Below are 24,310 nucleotides of genomic sequence, written 5' to 3'. Positions count from 1 at the left end.
CTTCAAAGCTGAATATGTCATTACTGCAGTACAAACTAGGACTGCAAAGCAAATCATGGTCTTACTTTTGCAGACCTCATGCAAGCCTAATCTGGCTGATTGTACCCATCCAAACTGAACTGAGATCCACTCTAATAAAGCCTAAAACACTAACTTCAGATTCTGTTTTGTATAACTGTTTTCATACTCAGAGTGATCTGCCAAGAAGACAGAGATAACCTACATTGCATAAGATCATCCACTATTCTGGAGATCCTATCACAAAGGACCAGATGTATAGTGCCTACCACAGAGTGACTAAAAGACAGAATTTTGACCTACACCAAGATATCTGTATTTTATTTGGGTTTATGTAGGTCTTCAACAATCTATGTTGGAGGAGATTTTTCTTACTTGAGCCATTGTCTTCTGGTGCCACCCCCCATGCATGTGCGCTTGCATGCATGTACAGACAGATAAGAAAAAGGAAGGCTTACACACAAAGAAGACGACTGAGGGATGTTGCCACTTAGCCTCATATCCACCATCTCCTTGCTATGATTAAAGCATAGCTCCTTTTAATCAGTATTTTTGTAATTTCTAGCCTCTGTAAAAAGTTTTTGAAGCCAAGACATGGCCTCATGTCAGTAATATGACCTGCAAGTTTCACTGTCAAGTTTCATTTCCTGCTTCTCAATTGTATATCTACAGCTTGGACTAAAAGTTAAACTATCAACATTTTATATTCTGCTGCTGTTTCTGGTAATTAAAAATGGCTTAACACTTATTTTGTTTAAATAAATACATTAGGGGAACAACTTAAATAAGGCCTGAAATACCCACTCTCCCACAGAGAATTGGAATCTTTCCTGGTTGAGTACCAAACTTCTCCAGAACCTGGACTTATTTTTTTTTTTTTAAATAGAAAGAAAGTTATTTGCAAATATCTCCAATGGTCAGAGATGGGACACTGGATGGGGAGAGATCTGAGCTACTACACAGAATTCTTTCCCAGGTGTCTGGCTGGTGGGTCTCCCCCTTTTGCTCAGAGTCTAACAGATCATCCTGTTTCGGGTGAAGAAGGCATTTCCCCCCAGGTCAAATTGGCAGATATCGCATAGCAGGGGGAAAGGGGGGACAGAGAGAGAGGAAGGTTCACCTTCTTCCGCAGAGTGGAGCAGGAGTCATTTGCTGATTTGAACTAGAGAAAATGGTGAAGGCTCTGTAACTTGGAACCTTCAAATTAAGATCTGAGGACTTCAGTAACCCCGCCTATTACAGGAGTGGGTGGATAAGATTCTGTAGCCTGCCATGTACAGAAAGTCAGACTAGATCATCATGATGGTCTCATCTGGCCTTAAAGTCTGTAAGACTAAAATTCTATTCTTCATGGATTCAATTAAAACCTTCCAAACATGAACTGAGTACAAACCAATGCAATGCTGTCTTCCAAAATTTGAAGACAGACAGTCCTTGTACTTCTGCAGCTGCTCAGAGCTTTGCAAGCTTTGTCAATTTTCACTGCTGTTACTGGGATCTGGCGGAGCAGCTATGAAATTGACAAGAATCATGTCAATGTCACTCTGGTATATCTTGGGAAAGCAACCACCACCACCAGCAGAGCAGGTACTAGAGCTACTGACTGGGAACTAGAACTCAGAGGCTGAGGGACAGTTAAAGAAAGGTCCACAGACCATCATTATTCTCACAGATCTGGGATGCGAATGCGGTGAAAGAGGGAGAAGGTTCCTTTTCCCTGGCTAGAGGGGATGGACGTTTCAAACTGAACAAAAATCTACTAGCCAGAGACTACAGAAGATGGTATCCCTGAGAAATGTCAAGGGACAGCTTCCCGGTATGAAGCCCACAATGCAGCCCAGTCCTAGAGGGTGGGAATGGGGAAAATGACCTGACTTGTCACTGGACAGAGGGACCTGTCATTTTATAAAACAGAGGATTAAATTAGGTGTCTAGTAAAAAGGTTATGGGGTATGGAGAAGACAGGAAAAGAGAGAGAGCAATTATAAAGTATTTTATAGTACCAACTAGTGTGCTAAGCACCTCACAGGACACAAGTACCTGCCCCTTACAAGGGTCTTACAAATTAGAAATGAGAAGTAGGGAGAAATGATTGATTTCAGGGAGAACAGTGGAGGGACAGAAAATACAAAGGAAGAGGCAGAAGAAAAAATGTGGGGAGTAAAGAAAGTAAAAGAATGTAGGGAAAAAGAAAAAAATGAGGCACATTGAAAACATCACTTTGCTATATTACAGGAACATAAAAAGAAAAAAAGTGTGACGCTACAGAGAGAAAGAAGACCTAACAAAAACATGAGAGATGTAGTAAGCTACGTATTAGACAGGAAGGGGATTGCCAATGCCTTGGAATTAAATAATTTTTTTAAATGTAGGAGTTGTGGCAGTGTAGTATTTTGCAGCCTGGCTAGCAGGCTTAGTTTTCAAACCACTAAGTGCCAGATAAATGTTTCACACCTTGAACTTAAATTTTAGCCTGCATAATTTGCAATAGCAGACACTGAAGCTTGAGTTTATAAAAAAAACCTTGAGAGACTCTTAATGATACTTCAAAAAACTGCAACAAAACAAGTTGCCAACTATGAGGCAGACTCTTGTTTTCCTTCCCAAACCATCAAAATAAGATGATTTCATGTGTTCTTCCCATTAGTTTATTATATTATCTTTTACTCTTTTGAGAGAAAGCAGGTTTATTCTACTGTATGGGCTTCTGAATCACGTTTCCACTCATACACAGGCTGTTCTTGTACCTAGCAGAAGAGCCAAGGAATAATTCCACAGTATGTAATAAGGCTGATAGGTACACTTGCATTTTGGAATTTTCATGTCAACCTGAAGGCAGCATACAAAGAGTGGAAACTAGTCTTTGAAGAGTACCTTACAATATTAGCCAAAATTACACAAATAGGAACATTACACAAACCCTAGTGCCCATCCTGGCTGCTTAAAATAATTTTGTAAGGGTATGAACCCCTCCTGCTCCCTAAAAATTATGAAGAGGTAAAAGAAAGTGTTGCCACATCTGAGTAATAACTGAGAATATAAAATATCTAAGGGAAAAACCTTAAAGAACTAACAAAAGAAACAGAATTTTCAAGTCAGGTTTAATAGTAATAAGGAAGGGAGAGGCTGGTTAAAGATGGATGAACAGAACTGGATCTTTTCCATACCTCTAGAAGAAATGCTGCTAGAGTCCACACACAGAAGAGTCTTTAAATAGCTTACCACTTCTTTGTGGATGGATCAATAAACAGACGTTTGGGAGGAACATTATTTTTCTTTATTTTAAGTCAGAAAGGCAATTCCATGACACGCATTTTATCAAAAAGAAATATAGCTATGAAGCACTAAAGCATAAATACCTATATTTTATTCCCTAATTCACAAGTGAATGAAGAACAAGGGTTTTCAAAACTAACAGGTGATTCTGAGATGCTTTGAAGGGCCCTGATTTGTAGAAAGTGCTGAGCACCAATCCATTGGGGGACACCCAAAATCATTAGTTACTTTTGAAAATCTTGGCCAAAAGTGTATTGATAATATGTATTAGTAAGACATTTTCCATTTTCTATAAATGTATAAATTCAAAACGGCATGTAGTTTGTATATTATACATGCATACAAAAAATATGGCATGCACCCTAGATTTGACCAAGTAAAGTTTTTAGCAACTTGCAGTTAATGAAATCACTTTTTCTGAACAAGAGGTTAAGCAGATAACTGGTCTTCCTTGTGAATCAAATATGCTCTGCGTCTCATACTCAGTGTTACACCTGGTGAATTATAGGCTGCTGCATACACTATGACATCACAATAGTTATTTAATCGGAGAATTTGTATGGTTCCACTGGCCAGCTCATTGGCAGTGTAGTGGTGAGTTCTGGTCGAATAAGGGATACCAACTTACAGAAGATACAACTACAGATAAGGAAGTTAATTATATCTTTGTTCCGTGTAGACACTTTCTCCTCTGTCAGTCCAGTACTCGTAGAAAACAACAAGCAATAGAAAACATCCTCCTTCCAGCTAAATACTGTCTGATAGTACTGGCTACCTTCGAAATTAGAGAAGAAAGGCATAAATCACTCTGTCCAAGAAAAAGAAATCACCAACCTCCGGGCTTCAGCGGCAGGAACAAAAATCTCATTTCCTTTCTATTGCAAATATTCCTTTCACTTACAAATAGGTTAATCTGAAGAAAGAACCATTTCTCAATAATCTGATTGATTTGGTTTCCATTCTTCTGATTCCAGCTCACATTGGCTATGACAATCAGTTTGTCTGTTGCTTTTATTTTGAACATACATGGCTTTGATGGACAGACCCTGTTGTGCTAGACACAGTAGGAGAGCTCATTTTCATGACTCACGCTTTTGATTTTGCTCCACATTGGAGGTTCAAATATATCACTATGATATTTCCTGTCACTTTCCATGGGGGAAAATTTCTGGAGCAAATTAAATATTGCATTCTTTACCACCTGCAACTCCTGGAAATTAGTGTTACGTTGGGATTCCCAGAATAACAGTTTGTTCTGAACTATAGAGGAGCCCATCTGTGCCCCCCACCCCAATAACCTGGGGTGAGTTGTTATTCTAATTGCCAGTGAATTAGTCAGAGGCTTGCCCTTCATAAGTTTTGAAGTGAAAAGATAAAACAAGTGATAGCTACACTGATAGAGGAAGGGTCAGAAAATAACTTGTTTCTGAAAGTTCCAATGATTGATGAGAAAATTTTCCAAAAGACAAAGATATGGCCTTGGGCAATGCTATTATCATGCTGATCATCAGAAGACACTAGTGAGTTGACACTTGTAGAGTGCTGAGAAATACTCTGTTGAGATGCTGAAACTTACTGAACCTTTTTACAAGCAAAGGAACCAGAAGCTGAAGAACACCAGCAGAAAACAGAAGTGACCCCCTTCAGTTAGAAAGCACAGGTAGTCCTCGTGATGAGGGCAAAGAAGGACTACAGTTAGACATCATTAAGATCTATGGAATGAACAAAGTCCTGAAGAGGTCAACTTTGCCACACTGTCCGAAATTTCCATTTTTGGGGTCCTGAGGAGGAGATTAGGAAGGCAAGATCTTGAAGTAAAAAAGATTATTTAGATAATGACTGTATCAAGGTTTCAGGCCTGTATGGGACCCTGGACTAGAAGTCTGTTCAATATCTGTGTGGAGCAAACAGATGATGGGAGATTACAAAGGGTTGTGAGACAGAGATGGGCATTGGTTCTAGGGCCCGCCCAGGGTTCTAGGCACTATGGGATACACAGAATTTATAGATGAAAGCCAGACACTCTAATATCCAGGGAATGAGGGACCATCCCTTCAGGCATTTTTGTTTCCTCAGACTGACCAGATACTTCCTCCTAGAAGGCATCTGACTTCTGATAATTGGAGAGGCAGGAGAAGTTGACAGAGAAATCCTAAAAAAACAAGTCCTGTCTCTGGAAAAGAACTCCAAATGGTCCACAGAGTCATCCTGCTGCAGGCAGAAGGGTGGGAGGAAGCAAGGAGTTGCAGGAACATAGATCTGAAAGGAAAAGCACCTTTGATTTTAAGTATTGGATCTGCTGCAACTTCTGCTACTGCTGGGAAGAAAGCAGAAAATTCCTTTAGCTCTTTTTATCAATTCTTCAGTAAATACCCACATGCACTCATGTTTTTTTGGCTAATACAGGGAGGGAGGCTAAAAAGGCCATTATCATGTCTGGAATCAGGGTAGTCCTGAAGCAGAATTCAAGGAAAATCTTAAAGTTGAAAATGAAAATGTGTGTGTGGCCAGGGAGGTTGAAGTGCACACTATAGCAGACCTTAAGGTGGCCATCCTGCAGCAAAAAAACTTCAGGACCAGACTTCAAAGAGAAACTGCTGAGCTTCAATTCATCTGCAAATTTGACACCATCAGCTCAGGGTTGAACAAAGACTGTGAATGGCTTGCCAACTACAGAACCAGTTTCTCCTCCCTTGGTTTTCACACCTCAACTGCTAGATACATCCAGAATGGTATCTTTATGAAGGTTCAGAGTAATAACTAGCTGTGTTTCACTGGACAAAGCTGCATATGATTTAATTTTCCTTCTTAATCTTATCAGGTGAAAAGAAAAGATTCAAATTGTCTACCATTCATTGCTCAGAAAACAAAACTGGCACTTTCATCTCCTAAGAAAGGATTCTAGTTTAACTTTGCAGCTTTGGTGGCTAATTACATTTTTCATTATCTTTACATCTGACGAAGCGGGTAGTCACCCACGAAAGCTCATAATCCAAAACGTCTGTTAGTCTATAAGGTGCCACAGGATTCTCTGCTGCTTTTACAGATTCAGACTAACACGGCTACCCCTCTGAAGCAGGATACTGGTTTCCAAACATGAATGCAGTACCTTAAATCTTCCAGCAGGGGGAACTGTCAAAAAACTGAAAAGGTCTCAAGAGGAATTTCTGCCTGCCAATGCATAGGACACAGGCAGAAAATCCAAGCAGCGCTGGACTGATGAAATGCAAGCCTGTACAATGGATAAAAGAGGAAGAGCTCAATACAGAGATGGATACAAGAATACACATATATTTTACATTTAAAGCAGCTTCACCCTCCATCATTCAACAATAATATTCAATTAAGCACTATCTGGATTTTATTATACTATAATTTAAGGCAGTGCTTCTCAAAGTCGGGCCGCCGCTTGTTCAGGTAAAGCCCCTGGCAGTCCGGGCTGGTTTACCTGCCGCATCCGCAGTTTCGGCCAGTTTGCTTACCTGCCGCGTCCACAGGTTCGGCCCATCGCGGTTCCCACTGGCCATCCTAGGCCAATGGGGGCTGCGGAAAGTGGCGCGGGCTGAGAAATGTGCAGCCCCATTGGCCTGGAGCAACGAACCGCAGCCAGTGGGAGCTGCAGTCCATAGCCAAACCTATGGACGCGGCAGGTAAACAAACTGGCCCAGACTGCCAGGGGCTTTCCCTGAACAAGCGGTGGCCTGACTTTGAGAAGCACTGATCTAAGGAAACCAGATATCATCAGCTTGCTATGGAGGTAATTTAATTATTCTAATTATGAAATACAAATTTTCATTCAAAAACACAATCATTCTGATTTACCTTCTGAAAACCAAAGTTTTCTCTCACATGCCAAAAAAGAAAAAAAAATTACAAAAAGAAACCATTATCCCATATGACTGTTAAAGTTCAGTGTGTTATACTTATTCAGCATTAAAGAAAAATAGTGCCTCATATTTTTTAAACTATATTCAAGAACATATGTCAAAAGGACAAAGCATGTATGTACAAATAGCTGAAACAATGCCCTGCCAATGGAAATAAGCTTTCCCTCCACCCCCTGTTTTGTTTTTCCAATACTGGTAGAAATTTTTCTTCTTTTAATGGCTGTACTGGTTGCTCTTTTTCTTCACCATGCAAGAATAATTAAGCCTATCTTCATTAATTTACATTATGTATGATTGTTGGATGCTTATATCTAAGTATCACAGTAGCTCTAATATAGTCTTTTTTATCCTTCCAGCAACAATAAGAAGTCGAATGCATTAAAAAAAGCACACAACTAAGATTTGCAAACAATGCAATGTTAAAAGAAAATGAAAAAATAAACACAGGCAAAGAGAGTTTCAATAACTTACTGTTAATTATGGTCCCAGTACTACTATTTATTAAACCCCAGTTGAGATCAGGGGCCCTTTTTGCAAGGCACTGGACAATCACATAGACAGACTCTGTCCCAGACAGCTTACCATCCAAATAGGCAAGACAGACAGTGAGGGGAAATAAGCACAAAGAGATTAAGTGACTTGCCCAAGGACACATAACGAGTTGATGGAATTAGTACCCAGGTCACCTCATGCCCAGACCAGTATCCTATGACAAGGACTATCATCATTAGTATGCTCAAATCTTTTAACAGGACACTTAAAAACCACCAGCACCAATACTGACCATAAGCCATCTAGGACATTTTGGAGCCACATGCTGCCCCAGATCTGCACTCAAACTGCCTCTGAGGTTATGAGGAGTTCCATATGTATGCTGCATGACTCTTATTACCACATCATCTGCAAGAACGTAAATATAATGGAAGAGTTGGATTTCTTTTCTTACTAGTTTAAATTGTAACAAGTCAAGTGTTTTCTGAAATGTGAAGATTTACAATTACAGTAAGATCAGAGTACATATCCAAACAAAAATGTTAACTGTTTAAGACCAAATGAACATGCACATGTACACCCCACACCATCCAAAGATATGTGCCTAAAGTTAAACTGGTGCATTACTGTTTTTAGAACTGAGGAAGAGACATGCTTTCAGCTTCAGCATATTCTTTGAGTATGAGGCACTGACTAAACAAACAACAACAAAAAAAAAAATCTACCAAAGTTTCTCAGTGGATGATTAAGTTTCCACTGCCAATGTTTTATATGGGGGAAAAATAATAGAAAGTTTTGCAGTGTATCGTATTTTAAACATCTGGTCAGCACTTCCAGGTTTACTGAATCACACACCAATGAACAAGATCACCACATTTTCAGCTTGTTATTTTTAGCAATGCAAACTCAGATGATTTAATGACTCTAATTGCCCTGTCAAAAATGTCTAGACACCTTAGCTACTATTACCTATTGAATTGCTTTAGGCACAGCAGTCCAAATGTTAAATGTATTAGAGTATGTTTTTGCATTTTCATGGACAAAATATTTACAGCAAGTAGCTAATGGCCCATTTCATGTTTTATAAAAACTGTTTATCTTCTGCATAAATGTCTGGCCCTTTACTGAGTTGTATTCTACCACAAAGCTGGTCCAAAATGTATACACAGGAGATATTTACAAGCTCCCAAGTGTTTTGGAGGGATAAGAAAGACAAGCTGTATTCAGGAAGTCACTTATATATGTATAACCAATGTGATTATAATTTGTCTAATTTGATACTGAAAACACATGATATAAGATATGGTTGAATAATAAAACGTGTCATTTAAATTTCCCACATTTCAGCACCACGTTAGTTAGTATTCTTTGTTCTTGCTCATCATTGCCCAGTGATTAGGGCACTAGCCTGGGACTTGCGAGACCTGGGTGCAAGTCTCTGCTTTCCCACACACTCTGTGTGACCTTGAACAAATCACTGAGCCTCTGGCCAGATCTACACTACGAGATTAAATCGATTTTAGATACGCAATTTCAGCTACGAGAATAGCGTAGCTGAAATCGAATATCTAAAATCGATTTACTCACCCGTCTTCACCGCGCGGGATCGATCCGCGTGGCTCGCTGTGTCGAATCCGGAAGTCCGGTCGTCTAGCTGGACTTCCGGAATCGATCTAAGCACGCTCTGGGATCGAGATATCGCGTCCAGACCAGACGCGATATTTCGATCCCCGAGCAATCGATTTTAACGCGCCGATCCGGCGCGTAGTCTAGACGTGGCCTCTCTGTGCCTTGTAATACAGCCCAGGATGTTGTGAGAATGAATAAATGTAAAAATGTGAAGTGATCAGATACTACGGTAATGGGGGGCCACAGATAGACTGACACTTTTTTTTATTGAGATAAATAACCAAATTCTGCCCTCAAGTGGACAAATGGTTCAAGTCAACAGAATCACAGATATTCATCCAAAGAGAACATAAAGCGTCCCCCAAAGAACTGCCATGGTCTTTAATGAGAAAGGTAACTGAAATGATATGAATACAAACTTGACTCCAAAAGCATTCTACAACTCATCTAAATGCTAACACAAAGGTGCCATCAATATCAGCCTTTCATTTTTAAAAGTGTCTACAACTGTTTCCATCATACCATTATTTTGCTCTTATTATACATTCTTTGTTTGAAAGAGCAAAGTTTTTCTGCATAAAAAATATGGAGAAGCACATAGTACTGATCCAATATGGATACCTTTAGTTCTCATTCCATAAATTGTTTCATTCTTTAACTCATAAGAGTCTTGGGCTCTTTTCAAAATACTTCTTGATTAGCAGCCATTCATGCTGAACAGCAATGTGTCCATAATTATATTAATACAACATTTGTTCCTCAAACGTTTTTTTTGTACTACTAACACTATTAAAATTGAAAATTTTGAAAAAGGAATTCTTGAATTTTTTCCTCGTCAAGAGATCACCTTCAAAGTATAACAACTTAAGCAGCATATGGCATTTAAATTTTCATTTAAATCTTTAAAGAAGCCCATTATTTCCTTAGGTTTATTTACTTTATTTCATCACACCAGCCATAAATTATTCATTAATTCTGTTTGCTAACCTTATAACTGAGCCCAGATGTTTCTGTTGGAGAAACATTCTTTTAAAACGTTAAAGACAGCAAGCTGGGTGGATAGAGCCAACATTTCTTCTCCTCCTCCTCCCCTACCACAATATATTTGAATATTAACTCAGGGGAGAAAAAAACATTTTTAAGTATTTGAAAATTTTCTGAATATAGAAGTCAGCATTTGTGAAATGCCACTGAATTTGGCACAACCATTCCCAAGCCATTGTGTAAAGAGCCACTCTGTCCACTGCTGTGCCACATTAAATTACTAGTTCTTTCCCCGACAGAGGTTCTGCTACCTTCACTCCGCACAGTAACTGGAAAATTTACAAGCAGAGAATCACTTGTTGCCATGCATAAACTGTACTTTATATCTGTGTGCTAAAGTTTTTAATTACAACTAGCATTTCTGAGCTTGCTACCACTGGCAACAGCCATTTTGATGAAGCATGAGATCACTCACAGCACCATCAATATGGGAGCTCATCGTTAGGAATTATAAATCAATTTAAGTATTGCAGAAGAATGTAGGTATTTCACACTGGTCAACAGCTGTAATGTGACCGTTAAAACAGACCTGTGCTGAAGAAGAATACAAACTGGTTTAAAATAGTTAGACTTCCATTCTGACAATGTCACAGATTTTACTACTTTCAGCATAATGGAAATGCCAACAGTAACTGAAAACTGTCTTCAAACATTTCATAGTTTGTAGAAATGATTAAATAAACAGGACCTGAATGATCCAGAACAGCCTTCTGATTTGGAGACATGAACTTTTTCAGGCCACGTAGTACTTCTCCAGTTGTGAGTGATATAGAGATATAAACATGGCTGTACAAATAACACAAGCACTTCCAGCAAACCACAGAACAAAGGCAGTGTAAAAAGTGCTAATAGACACCCCAGAATCTGCTTTAAAATAACTCAGCAGAGTGGAGCAGTTTCCTAGGGCTTGTCTACACTGGCAACGTTAAAGCACTGCTGTGGCTCTTTAACATGGCTTGTGTAGTTGCGACAGAGCACTGGGAGAGAGCTCTCCCAGCGCTCTAAAAAACCCACCTCCATGAGGGGTGTAGCTACCAGCACTGGGAGGACAACTTCTGTCTACGCTGGCACTTTACAGCGCTAAAACTTGCTGTGCTCGGGGGGATGTTTTTTCACACCCCTGAGCAAGAAAGTTGCAGCGCTGTAAAGTGCCAGTGTAGACAAGCCCCTAGAGTGTGAGGAGACCACATTCTTAAAGCAAAACTCAAAAGACCAATTAGCACCTTCAAAAATGGTTGGTGAAGATCCAACAAATTGTTTATTTTTGCTAACCCAGTCATCAGAGCAGTAAAGTCCACGTAGCTGAGCAAATGTATCCCTCTCTATCCCCTTAGGAACAGACTGAAGAAACATACAGCTGTGCATTGCTTCAGAAGCTGGACCCAGCAGCACCTAGCTAGTCAGGGGTGAGAGTGGGGAGAAGGTAATGGGCACAGAAGACCCCTATAAAATAAAGGTTATAGGATGAAGTGTAGGAAATCGAGAAGTCCTCTGCAAAATATCTGGGCGGGAAGGGGAGGAGAGGGGCAGGAACCAAAAGTTGTCAGCCCAGAAGGAACAAAACACACTTGATAGGCTCTCCCAGAAAATCACGTTCCAACATGAGGAGGGGATGTGGTGGAAATGGGAAGTAACCTAAGATACTGGTTCCCTACCCTAGGACTCTCAGAGCACTATGCTGAGCAAGACTGGTATAACTCCATAAGAGAAAAACACAGCTAGATAGATAGATATTTTATGCTCTGTTTTCATACTGTAACAGAAGCTGTTGTAACACAGCAATTCACAAATAAATGACTATATTTAGACATTGAAATTTCAAGTTAGGTGCACTGTATACAAAAAAAATAAAATATTAGTTCTGAGTTAAACACAGGAAAAGCAAAGCAAAGTTATTTCTTTTAAATGTCATTGTTATTTTTGTGTGTTACCACAGAGTGGGATGGCCTTTAAAGAAAGGTGATCTTAGCCCCACCTGTGCCTAATTAGCTCCCTCTGCCAGTGAGGTGTCTGAAGCCAGGGATATGGTGATAGGCTGCAAGTCACCTGTTTCTCAGGCAGAATACCAGCAAGTAGTCAGTTAAGAGACCCACAGGAGCTGGAAGGAGACAGAACCTGGAAGGAAGCTCTCCACCCCAGCTAGCTGGAACACCTAGCTAGAGATACTCACTATCTGGGCACAGAAATCTTGTGAGGTAGAGGCTTTAGGAAGGGCCAGACAGCAGGACCCGGCTTATCTGTTCTGATTTACTTTGGACTGTTTTAGTTTTAAAAATTAAACTTAACCTGAAGAACTGAAATCCTGCCTCTATCAGGAGCTTATTTCACCCACCACTGTACATGTATATATATATGGATTATTATTTCAGAATATATTTCAATAGCACTAAAACCATAATCTTCCATTTTTCTGGACATATGGTTATCTTTCTCTTCTCCTGTACCACACAAAAAAGTCTGTTATTTAAAAAGAAAAGAAAAAAAGCAGTTTTACTTTGGTTGTGCCAAGCAGCCAGGTGCTATAATATTGCAAGTTTCATCTTTAGTCTGCAGTGCAGTGAGTTCCACCATATTAACCATCACATCATTTGTGTGGCCAGGAAGTCGAGGAAGCACAGAGAATATCTTCTCTGCTAGGCTGTCACCATGATGGCCAACTGCCCCTGGAAAAATATAAGTAAATAAGGAGTTAGATACAAACCTGGGCAAAAACAGAGTATTAAGAACAAAAACCCATTCATTACTGGGGAGAGGAGATTTAGTCTTGTTTTAAAAGAGAACATACATATTTTTAAAGTTACTTTGCTATAAGAGCCTGGGGGTATCCAACGTTAAATTAGAAAGAACAATATTTTTTTGAAGAACTTACTTTAAAAAGTAGGATTTAAATGGACTTTGATTTTAGAGATGTTTGAGATTTTTTCAAACAAGAATCTAATTCCTTATCTAAGGAGGAAAGTGGACAAGAAGGCTTCCAGTGGCTATTTAAGACACAAAAACGAACAAAAAACCCCCAAAACATGCACCATACTTTTCATTACCTAAATGAACAGTGGTAAACTAAAACTTCTCCTCTTACACAGGCCATATGCCTCCTCCAGGAGTATGGCTTTGCATACCTCCTAATGTGGACCTGTGTCTTTCTGGCATAATGTGTCTCTGAATGTCTTTTCATGGGTTATTTCTGACCAGTTATATTAGCTTGCATTTGTCCAGAATTAATCTCATTTTATTATTCCCTGGCCAGATTCCTAATTTTTTTTCTCCCTTTATATTATGTGTGTTCTTTCTGGTGTTAGTAGCATCTCTCAATTTAGTACCATCTGTACATATTTGGAGGGGAAATGTAAGTTTTCATACAGAAAGGGCAAGGACCCTGTCTCCTTGGACATCTGATACAAACTATGATTTATAGCTCAATGCTGTAATCATCCCCTCATTCTGACAGACAGTTGCCATTCAAAGAGAAGCCACCTCACAGTTAAATTATTACAGTTAGTAGTAGGGATTGAGAGCAGCTGAAAATATTTCAGACAGGATCAAACACAGTACTGTCTGACAAGGTATGGGCTGCGTTCAGATATAGTTTGCGAAGAATCTGGCACTTATTTATTAAGCAAACTGCTATATTTAGAGCTTTATGGTGGCATTCATGAATTCTTCAATAGTTAGTTACAAAGTGCTTTAGCAGTTTCAGAGAGATCAGCAAAATATGATGGAATAATTTGAATGTTCTTTTAATGCTTAAAAGAAAGCAGCACCCAGTCAGCTTAGTGCATGGATTTGAAAATTCCCATGCTTGGAAGCAAACTTAAATAACAGCTCAAACCTTTCCCATCATCAAACATACTGTATATATTTGAGCTACACTGCTAGCTCACAATGCCACAGAAATAAGGAAAGTGGCTGGCTCTTTGTATATGAGAGACTATAGCTGTTAAGGACATTATTTTGAAACTCAATGCAGAGCTCATCTTGCATAGGTAATCACAGATTTTAAGGACAGAAGGGATCATTAAATTAGCTATTCTGACCAACTGTATGTCACAAGCCATTAAATTTCACCCAGGTACCACTGCATTGAGCCCAACAATTTGTGTTTGTCATGCAAAGGCTTTGCTGGACAAATACGTGTGTGTTTTTAAAAGGCAGGTTTTTAAGGGAGATGATTTGTTGCACAAGGAAGACGGCAACCATTCAAAGTGCAGGGCAACCCATGAAAAAATGGAGCAAAGTTACCTTGCAGAAAAGGGGCATCATTATGGTGGAAATCTCATGTCAGACTATACGTTAGCTTTCTTTTCTGCTTATAACAAGACCCTATCTTCTTGGTTCTACTTCCTTTCTCTTGGAGATCCATGTATATTAGGCATGAGTAATGCTACATTTTAGTCACTGGTATTTTTAGTGAAAGTCATGGGTCATGGGCAGTAAACAAAAATTCACACCCTGTGACCTATCCATAACTTTTACTATACAGGTAGTCCTCGACTTTATGACAGTTGGTCCCGCAATGGACTGTACTGCAGTTCTGAGTTACAACATTTCGACTTATGACAAAATTTTCAGGAACCAATTGTGTTGTAAGTCCGAGGACTGCCTCTATACTCCCTACTAAAAGCTGGGGGGGGGGGGGGGGGGTGGCTCCAGAAGGGTGGAGCAGGAGGCGCTGCAGGTGCTGGGTGGCCTGGGGGCACTGCAGGTACTCGATTGGGCACCATGGGTACTTGGGGAGGGCAACATGGGTACTCGGAGGCGACTCCTAGGAAGTGACGACCTCCAGCTCCTAGCTCTACTTGCTGCTTCTGCTCCATCCCAAGCCCCAGTTCTGCCCCTCCCACTGGCTGGGAACCATGGACAATGGGAGCCGTGGGGGCAGTGCCTGCAGGCGGAAGCAGCACATGGAGCTAGGAGCTGAGGGAAGGGAGTTCCTGTTGCCATCCGGGAGCCCCAGGAGCCCCCTCCAGGTAAGCACCACCCCACACCCCAATCCCCAGCCCTGAGCCCCCGCACACCCAAACTTCTGCTGTTGGAGGGTGTGGGGAGAGACTGCCCCAACAGCAGCTGGTGCAACTGGCCCAGTGGCTGCTCGAGCTAATCAGGTGGCTCCCAGGCCAACTGCATGGGCCGCTGCAGAAGTCATGGAGGTCACAGAATCCATGACTTCTGTGACCTTCATGACAAACACAGAGCCTCAGGAATGAGCAGTGTGTTTTCAATTCAAACATACACGTGAGGAACAGGCCTCAAATGTATTAGAGAAGAGACCAGGATGTAAGCTCAAAATTAAAATAATAATTAATTTGGAATAAAAATCATTCATGATCACATAACAATATTAATATATACGCTTTTCCTGTCTTAACTGCTAGTTAAGAAGGGAAAGAGTTGTGAAGGGGTGGAAGGAAAAGAAACTCTGAAAGCCATTTTAGGCTGCCATCACTGCATGTTACTTGGCTTTGAGACTCTCCTCTTGATTCCAACCACTATGACCCTCTCACCCTCCCCAGTCCCTCTCAGCATAGTTAGTAGAGCAACTATCCTTCAGACAACTGTGATACCACCTTCCTCAGCTTGTTCAAAGTTAACTATGAGTAAATCTGATTTTGGATGACACTTTGGACAAGATACCTGACCTTGCTTGTTACGAAGACCTGGTTTAATGCACTGCCAATTCTCTGCTAATCAGTTAGTCCCCACAGACTACTTAAGACAGTTCACACCAGAAAACATCCAATGATCCAAAATAGAGGTCCTGTCCTTCTCTCACATTAGATGCAAGAGATGCCCCACACCAGAAGAAATCCATTGAATGGCCTTCGGTTCATTTTGATTAATGCAAGATCAATGGTCAATAAAATTACAACATATCATGATTTGATTCAAGGCTCCAACTTTGCACAGATTTCTGAGATACGATCATCAGATTTGTTTTGGGTGCTGGGATAGTTTAATCCAACCTGCTTGTGTTCAGCAGCTGATCTTAAGTTCTTGTCACTGTGAGAATTCTTATTTTGTAGATACATTTTGTTAAGATGGAGGCAGAGATATCTGCTTCTGTGGAGATAGGGAAATATGTTTAGGGGACAAATGCCAGTTCTTCTATTTTTGGGTCAGCCACCGTTGCTACCTGAAGTACTGGGGGCGTGGGGACTTTGTTCGACAACTTCTGACTGTGACCTGTGCTGTACCTGGCTCGTGGAAAAACAGTGAAGAATCATCTTTGGCAGAGATTGTTTCTGGAGCAGCAGCCACATACTGTATGTACTTTTTTTTTTTCCTTTTTAAAACAGAAGCCACTAATCTTCTCTCTCTCAAGAAAGCACTGGCAATCACTTGACTTTGACAATATGGTCAACTATAGCTCTATACTAATCTTTCTTTCCTTTATTTTATTTTTTTTAAAAAGCTTATTGAAGCATGGATGTTTCTACCCAGATCCTGGTGTGGCTTTGTAGAGACTGTGATTTGCAATTCCCACTTACTGACATCCAGGCTGGGGGGACCATCCAAAGTGAAAGGTCCCTGCTGGTGAAATCTCTCAGGCAGCAGGTGAGAGAGCTACAGGAGGAGGTGGCTAGGTTGAGGAGCATCCGAATCCATAAACAATTCCTGGACAGTATCCATGTGGAGACAGCTGAGGTAGCTGTCTCAGTACACAGGATTGCTGACACACCACTGGTGGAGGAGGAAATGGCTCAGGGTGGACACTGGCAGCTGGCTACTTCTGGCAGCAGGCAGTGCACCACCCCTGCCCCGAACCCTCCCGCCATGGTAATAGGTAAGCATTATGCTCTTCTTGAAACAGGAGAGAAGGAATCACCCCCTGCAGTAGAGGAGCAGAAGCCACGTATCCCTAAGGCTTGGAGGTCTGTTTCCATCAGTGCGAATAGGAAATATAGGGTAGTGGTGGTTGGGGGCTCTCTTTTGAGGGGGACGGAGGCACCCATCTGTCGCCCTGACATTTCATCTCGGGAGGTATGCTGCCTGCCAGGGGCCCATATCTGAGACGTTACGGAGGCATGTTCGAGGATTATCCAGCACTCTGATCACTACCCCATGCTACTCATCCATCTGGGCACAAATAATACTGCGAGGTGTGACACTGAGTGGATCAAGAATGACTACAGGGCTCTTGGAGGACAGGTGAAGGAGTTTGGAGTGCAGGTGGTATTCTCTTAGATTCTTCCTGTCAAAGGTAGGGGCCCAGACAGAGACAGATGCATCGTGGAGGTGAATGCCCGGCTGCGAAGATGGTGTCACCAGGAGGGCTTTGGCTTCCTCGACCATGGGATGCTATTCCAGGAAGGACTGCTAGGCAGAGATGGCATTCACCTTTCAAGGAGGGGAAAGACCCTATCTGGACACAGACTGGCTAACCTAGTGAGGAGGGCTTTATATATAAAAAATGTGCACACTTGGACTGAGGTGGAGATGGACATAGGAGACAGAAGTGTTTAGAGTCTCTAGGTTAGGCTAAAAGGGGTAAAAAACAAGGGTGATGTCATGCTAGGAGTCTACTACAGGCCACCTAACCAGGTGGAAGAGGTGGATGAGGCTTTTTTTAAGCAACAAACAAAATTATCCAAAAGCCCAAACATTTGGTTGGTGATGGTGGCACTTCAACTATCCAATATACGTTGGGAAAATAACACAGCGGAGCAAGACCATCAATAAGTCTTGGCTGCATTGCGACAGCTTTTTATTTCAGAAGGTTGAAAAAAGCTACTGAGGGGAAGCTGTTCTGGACTTGATTTTAACAAATAGGGAGGAACTCGTTGAGAATTGAAAGTAGAAGGCAGCTTGGGTGAAAGTGTGATGAAACAGAGTTTCCATTCTAAGGAAGGTAGAAGGGAGTACAGCAAAAAGAGACAATGGATTTTCAGGAGGGCGGATTTTGGTAAGCCAGAGAGCTGATAGTAAGTCTCATGGGAATCAAAACTGAGGGGAAAACAACTGAGGGAGTTGGCAGTTTTTCAAAGGGACACTTATAAGGGCCCAAAAGCAACGATTCCGCTGGGTAGGAAAGACAGAAAATGTGGCAAAGCGACCTGGCTTAACCATGAGATCTTGCATGATCTAATAACAAAAGTTGAGTCATAAAAAAATGGAAATGAAAACAAGGACAGATTACAAAGGATGAATATAGGCAAACAAACACAGGAATGCAGCGGCAAGATTAGAAAGGCAAAGGCCCATAAAATCGAGCTTTCGACTAGCTTACAGGAAAAAGCGGAAACCAGAAGACTTATTTATCAATACATTAGAAAACAAGCGGAGACAAGGACAGGTAGGTCCACTGGCTCATTGATTTAAGTTAAGAAACGTAACAGGAAACTTGAAGTGTTCAGAGTATGCCTTAATTGACGTCTTTTGTTTTGGTCTTCATTGAGAGACTGACGGAATGCCAACATGAGTGAATGCTAATGGGAAAGGGGAAGTTTAGAAAATAAAATAAAAAAGTACAGTTAAAAATCACTTTAGAAAAGTTAGATGCGCTGCAAGTCCCCAGCGCCTGATTAAATCATCCTTAGACTACTCGAAAAAGCTAATAGAGGAGGTATCTGAGCCTCTAGCTACTATCTTTGAAATATCATGGACACAGGAGAGATCCAGAAGACTGGAAAACAGCAAATATAGTGCCCATCTATAAAAAGAGCATAAAAACAACCAGGAAACTACAGACCAGTTTGGTTTACCTTCGTGCTCGGGAAGATAATGACGCAAAGGTAATTAAGGACAATCGATCTGCAAACACTGTTGGAAGGTGGTGTAGGTGATAGTGTAATAGCTAAGCTGGATTTGTAAGTGAATACAAAATCATGCGAAACCTAGTCTGAAATAGCTTTTCTTTGATAGGATAATGAGTCTTGTGAGATAGGGAGAAGTGTGTGAATGTGGTATTCGTAGAGTTCTATAGCGCACGTTTGTACGGTCTCATCACAATATTCTTATTGATAAACTAGACAAATACAACTTAGATGGGCTACGTATAAGAGTGGGTGCCTAACTGGCGGGGATAACTGTACTCAGAGAGTAGTTATAATGGTTTCCTATCTTTCTGGACTATAACAGTGGGGTCCACAGGGTCTTTTTTGGGACCACTCTGTTCAATATCTTCATTCAACGCCAACATAATTGGCGAGAAGCTTATTAAGTTGCAGAATTACCAAACTGGAGGACTGAACTGCTTGGAGGTAGGGTCAAAAATTCAAAATGATCTGGACAAATTGGAGAAACAGTTCTCAGGTTAAACAGAATGAAGTTTAACAAAGACGAATGCAAAGTGCTCCAGCTCAGGAAGGAACAATCGTTTCACACATACAGAACGGAGAGGACTGTCTAGGAAGGAGTACAGCAGAAAGGATCTAGGGGTTTTATAGGGGGGACCACAAGCTAAATATGAGGTCAACAGTGTGGTGATGTTGCAAAAAAAGCAAACGGTTATTGCTTGGGATGCCTTACAGGTGTGTTGTAAACAAGACATGAGAAGTCATTCTTCTGCTCTCTCTGCGCTGGTTAGGCCTCAACTGGAGTTATTTGTGTTTTCAGGTTTGGGGCACCTGGCATTTCAAAAAAGATGTTGGAGGAAAACTGGGAGAAGGGAGGTCCAGGAGAAGAGCCAACACGAATGATAAAGGTCTAGAGAACATGACCCTTTGTAAGGAGGGCTGAAAGAATTGGGTTGGTTAGTTTGAAAAAGAGAAGACTGACAGGGGACATGATAGCAGTTTTCAGGTATCTAAAAGGGTGTCATAAGGAGGAGGGAGAAAACTTGTTCACCTTAGCCTCTAAGGACAGAACAAGAAGCAATGGGCTTAAACTGCAGCAAGGGAGGTTTAAGTTGGACATCAGGAAAAAGTTGCCAATTGTCAGGATGGTTAAATACTGGAATAAATTGCCTAGGGAGGCTGCAGAATCGCCATCTCTAGAGATATTTAAGAGTAGGTTAGATAAATGTCTATCCGGGATGGTCTAGACAGTATTTGGTCCTGCCATGAGGGCAGGGGACTGGACTCGAACTCTCGAGGTCCCTTCCACTCTTACAATCTATGAAAAGGTGGTGACAAAACAACTCTTGGTATCTTGTTGCCTCAAATCTCCTTGATGCTTGGTAGGCAGGGTGCTAAACTGGCACAGACACAGCTGTTTGCATTGGCAATTGATTTTCTCCTGCCAATAGATGCACATCAAGTACCATGCCAATATTGTTTAATATGTCTATTGCCTTTGATTATGAGATGTTGCTGAGTTGCAATGGGGACCCTGGTTAGAGTGTGTGGAGCTGCTCTTGCATAACTTTGTTCTCTGCTCTTCTTGGCCACTCAAAATGTGGTAATAAGCAATTGTTCCTTTTTTTCTTTCTGGGTGTGCTCTCATGCAGTTCTTTGAGATGGTAAAAATATAGATGAAGTATTCTGATACCTGTTGTCTTTTTAGTTATCCATCAGAGCTTGAAAAATTCAATGGCAAGTAGGAAACTTTTCCCTGGGGTGTAGGGGACTTAAACTATCAATTTCTGTAGAATCTAAACTTTTATTAAAGAATATTAAGTTTAGCACATGGTTAAGCATATGGCCTACTCAATGTGAACCAGTGAACTGCTAGCAGATTTCCCAAACATCAGCATGACATTAATATCATTCAGATCAGTTTCACAGTTGCTGTTCTGCACCCTGTGACCAGAGCTATGAAACTGACCATAGTCAAACAAGGATACACTTAGAAGGATAGAGAATTGTACTGAAACTATATCATAATGTATATCTATGGTGCATCTTCACCTTGGATGCTGAATTAAGTTTTAGTATAACAGAAATAAGATGTATAGAGAGGACTAATGAAAGTTATTGATAACACAGAAAGAGCTCCATAAATGGAGAGATTTGAAAGATCAGCATTATATAGTTTAGCGATGAATAAAAGGGTAGACTTTAGAAGTTTACAGCATAATAAATGGCACAGAGAAGGTAAATTATGTGCTTCTATGTACGATTCAGAATACAAGAATAAGGGGACAAAATTAAATTAACAGGTAAATGTCAAACATAAAAAACAAAATCCTTTTTAAAGATCCCATCAAATCAACTTGTGAAGCTCACTGTCACAAGGTACTGTATTGAACCAAAGATCTTAGGAGGACTAAAAAAATTAAACATTTATAGTTATGATACTTAGGATACAAGGGTCAGATTTTCAAAAGTGCTTGAATGATTTAGGAACCTGAGTCCCACTGAAGTAAAATAAGGACTTGTTCTTCTAAGTTCGTAAGCCAAGCACAAACTGCCTGGAAATACAAAGAAACATCGCCTCAAAGACATGTTATCATAAAAATATCGATTAAGGGAGCAGGTTGTATATAACTTCCACCAACACCTCTAGTACTGGTGGCTACTGTCAGAGACATGATTCTGAATGTTGATCAGATCCAATGTGGCAGCTTATCCTCTGCTGCTTCTTGGGGAAATTCTTGTATCCACTGAAGCTATTTATGGGGAAGAAAAATTCTCATCAGCAGCCAGGCTGCTGTGTAGTGAATGGATTCTACTCTTTTCCTAGCTTTCTTCCCCAACCCTTGTTTTCTTTTCCATCCCCCAAGGGGTGAGGGCTAATGTATCACTGTCCATCTCCATAACAATCCCAAAGCTATAAGATAAAATGGAGTGGGGGAGAAAAAGAGAAACATCTTTTGCCTTCCATCACTGGTGGGAAGCATTCAAACATATCAGAAACACAACCTGCCAGATCCTGATACAAAAGATGGAAGTTTAGCCTTCTCACAGGTCATTGTCCCTGAAGCTTGCTGGTGACTCCCCTCCCCTACTCAAGTCTTTCATTTCTGCCTATCAATATCATTTTTTCAAACATCTAGCTAGGAAATGTCTTGTAAATTTTTCAAGCCCTCAGCATTTTATTCTTATTCTGTTCTTTCCTATACAGGTTCTTATACTACCCTCACCACTGTAATATTTACGCACCCTCCAGGAGTGCATTAAGTGACATGCCTAACATACAGCATGTATGGTTTATTATTTCCTCTTCTCCCCAACCTGAGAGTTGTGTTTAGTTTTGCTACTGTATTTGCTAAAATAGCTTCTATCAGGAAAACTGACATATAAAAACTAAAAGTTAAATAAGATACAACTCAGGTTTCATTTCTCATTATAAAAAAGCTGTTTGCCCTTATGTGACATTTTAAATCCAAAGATTTCAAAGTACTTTACAAACCATGATGAAATAAACTTCACAGCACACTTCCCTCTCCCTTCCCACCCCTCTCCCAGGATTGGGAACCTGAGGCACAAAGACTACACAGACTCTCTTTAGGTCACCGGGTCAGTAGCAGAACCTAGAATTTATGACTCAGTTTCATGCTTTAAACACCAGCTCACATCTCCTATTTTCACCACTCTCAATGGGCCACTAAAGCCACATTTGTATGTGAGCACCTATCTGCACAGGCACTTCGAAATCCAGTGATCACCATAATAATGTAAAGGAAGCGTGGCTCACAATTGTGATATTGATATTAAGCTTCTTACCTGTCAGATCCAGTGTCCTGTCTATGAAGATGACAGAGGCTCGGTTTTGTGCTGTCTTCCTCCTGTTTCTGGCCTGTGAGTAGTTCGCCAAATCCCCTGCGATAATCTTGCTCAGAGTCCCAATTGCAAAGCACTCCTCTCTCACATTTAAGCACTCAAACAAGGAGTTCAAGCCAGACACCAGGGTTCTGATCTGAAGCTGCAGCTCAGGAGGCAGAGAGGAGAAGTCCAGGTCGTTCAAGCTGCCCAACTTTTTCTTCTCGGGCCTGGAGGCATTGATGCGAGCCAGGTCCTGGGGCGTCATGGGAAAAAGCGAGGCAAAGGCCGGGGTCACAAAGAGATGGGGCGAGATGGGCGCCAGCAACAGGGGGGCATGCCGCACCTCGGCGGTGTAGTTCATGTTGCCCATCCACTGGCAGAGCTTCTCCTCGAACTGCTCGAAGACCGCCTGGCTGCCCCCCTCCGGCTCGGCGCCGCCGGGCGCCCCGTGGGCCAGCAGGTGCACGGCGTGGCTCACGGCGGTGAACACCACGCAGTACTGGAAGTGGCTGAGGCTGACGATGTCGCGAATGATGTCCACCGCCCGGCCCTTCAGCAGGCTGCTCACCACGAACACCGCCTTGGGCTGCTCCGCCGCGCCCGCCTCGAAGCTGGAGAACTCCTTGACATTGAGGGCGCCGGCCTCCAGCAGCCAGCTCGCGCCGCCGCCCGCCCAGTGCAGGCTCTCCGCGCACGCCGCGTCCACGAACACCACGGCCCGCTTGGCCTTGGCCAGCACCTGCTCCCAGGCCTGGCGGCAGGCGGCGAGCGCGGCGGCGGCGGCGGGGCAGCTGGACATACTGAGACGAGGGGCGCGCGCGGCGGAGAGCTGCCCAGTCCCCGCGGCGCGAGCCAGGCCCAGGAAGAGCCGCGGCGGGACAGGTGCTGCCGCGGTGGCTGTGACAGGCACAACACAGCACACGTGCCCGGGGGGTGGGGGCGGAACGGCCGCAGGAATGTGACGCACCAAACTGTCGGAGGGCGCTGATTGGCTGCTTGAAGGCTGGGGGCGGGCGATGCGATGCGCCAGTTCCGGTGTCGTGGCCCTGTCCACTGGTGGAGGGCGCTGATTGGCTGCTTGAAGGCGTGGGGGGGGGCGGTGGCTGTGAGCCGGGTTGCGGAGGAAGCAGAGGTGGATGTGATGCGGCACGGAGCCCAGAGCAGCTGATTGAGTCTCTGTGTTGCGTTTTATTATGTGTGACGTCCTCCCAAATATTAATGTTTACGGGTCCCAATGGGATACCTTTGCCTCTGCCCATGTTTTCTATCCTCTGTAGCGTTCACATTTTCAAACGTTTGTGTGTGATGCTAAAGGGTAGAGAGTTTTTAAAAATCATGACCTGCACGTGTAATCACAAGACTCCAAGAGCTGCGGCTTTGGGA

The 24,310-nt window shown here is 42.0% G+C and overlaps 1 protein-coding gene across 2 annotated transcripts in view; it reads right to left on the bottom strand.

Annotated features, from left to right (window-relative positions):
* Positions 1 to 23,850, bottom strand: part of SCFD2 (sec1 family domain containing 2) — a 340,493-nt gene extending 316,643 nt beyond the window's left edge. Inside the window, exons 1-2 of one of the 2 annotated variants that reach the window (XM_032773224.2) lie at positions 22,889 to 23,850; positions 12,841 to 13,009 (exon numbers count right to left, since the gene is read on the bottom strand). In XM_032773224.2, the coding sequence (XP_032629115.1) occupies positions 12,841 to 13,009; positions 22,889 to 23,726 (1,007 nt within the window). In that variant the 5' untranslated portion in view covers positions 23,727 to 23,850. The remainder of the gene's footprint in view (positions 1 to 12,840; positions 13,010 to 22,888) is intronic. The other variant, XM_075066446.1, reaches the window with a different exon arrangement.
* Positions 23,851 to 24,310: the final 460 nt, after the last annotated feature.

This window comes from Chelonoidis abingdonii, chromosome 5, assembly GCF_003597395.2.
Source record: "Chelonoidis abingdonii isolate Lonesome George chromosome 5, CheloAbing_2.0, whole genome shotgun sequence".
Lineage (NCBI taxonomy): Eukaryota > Metazoa > Chordata > Testudines > Testudinidae > Chelonoidis > Chelonoidis abingdonii.
This window is presented reverse-complemented; position numbering and strand designations above follow the sequence as displayed.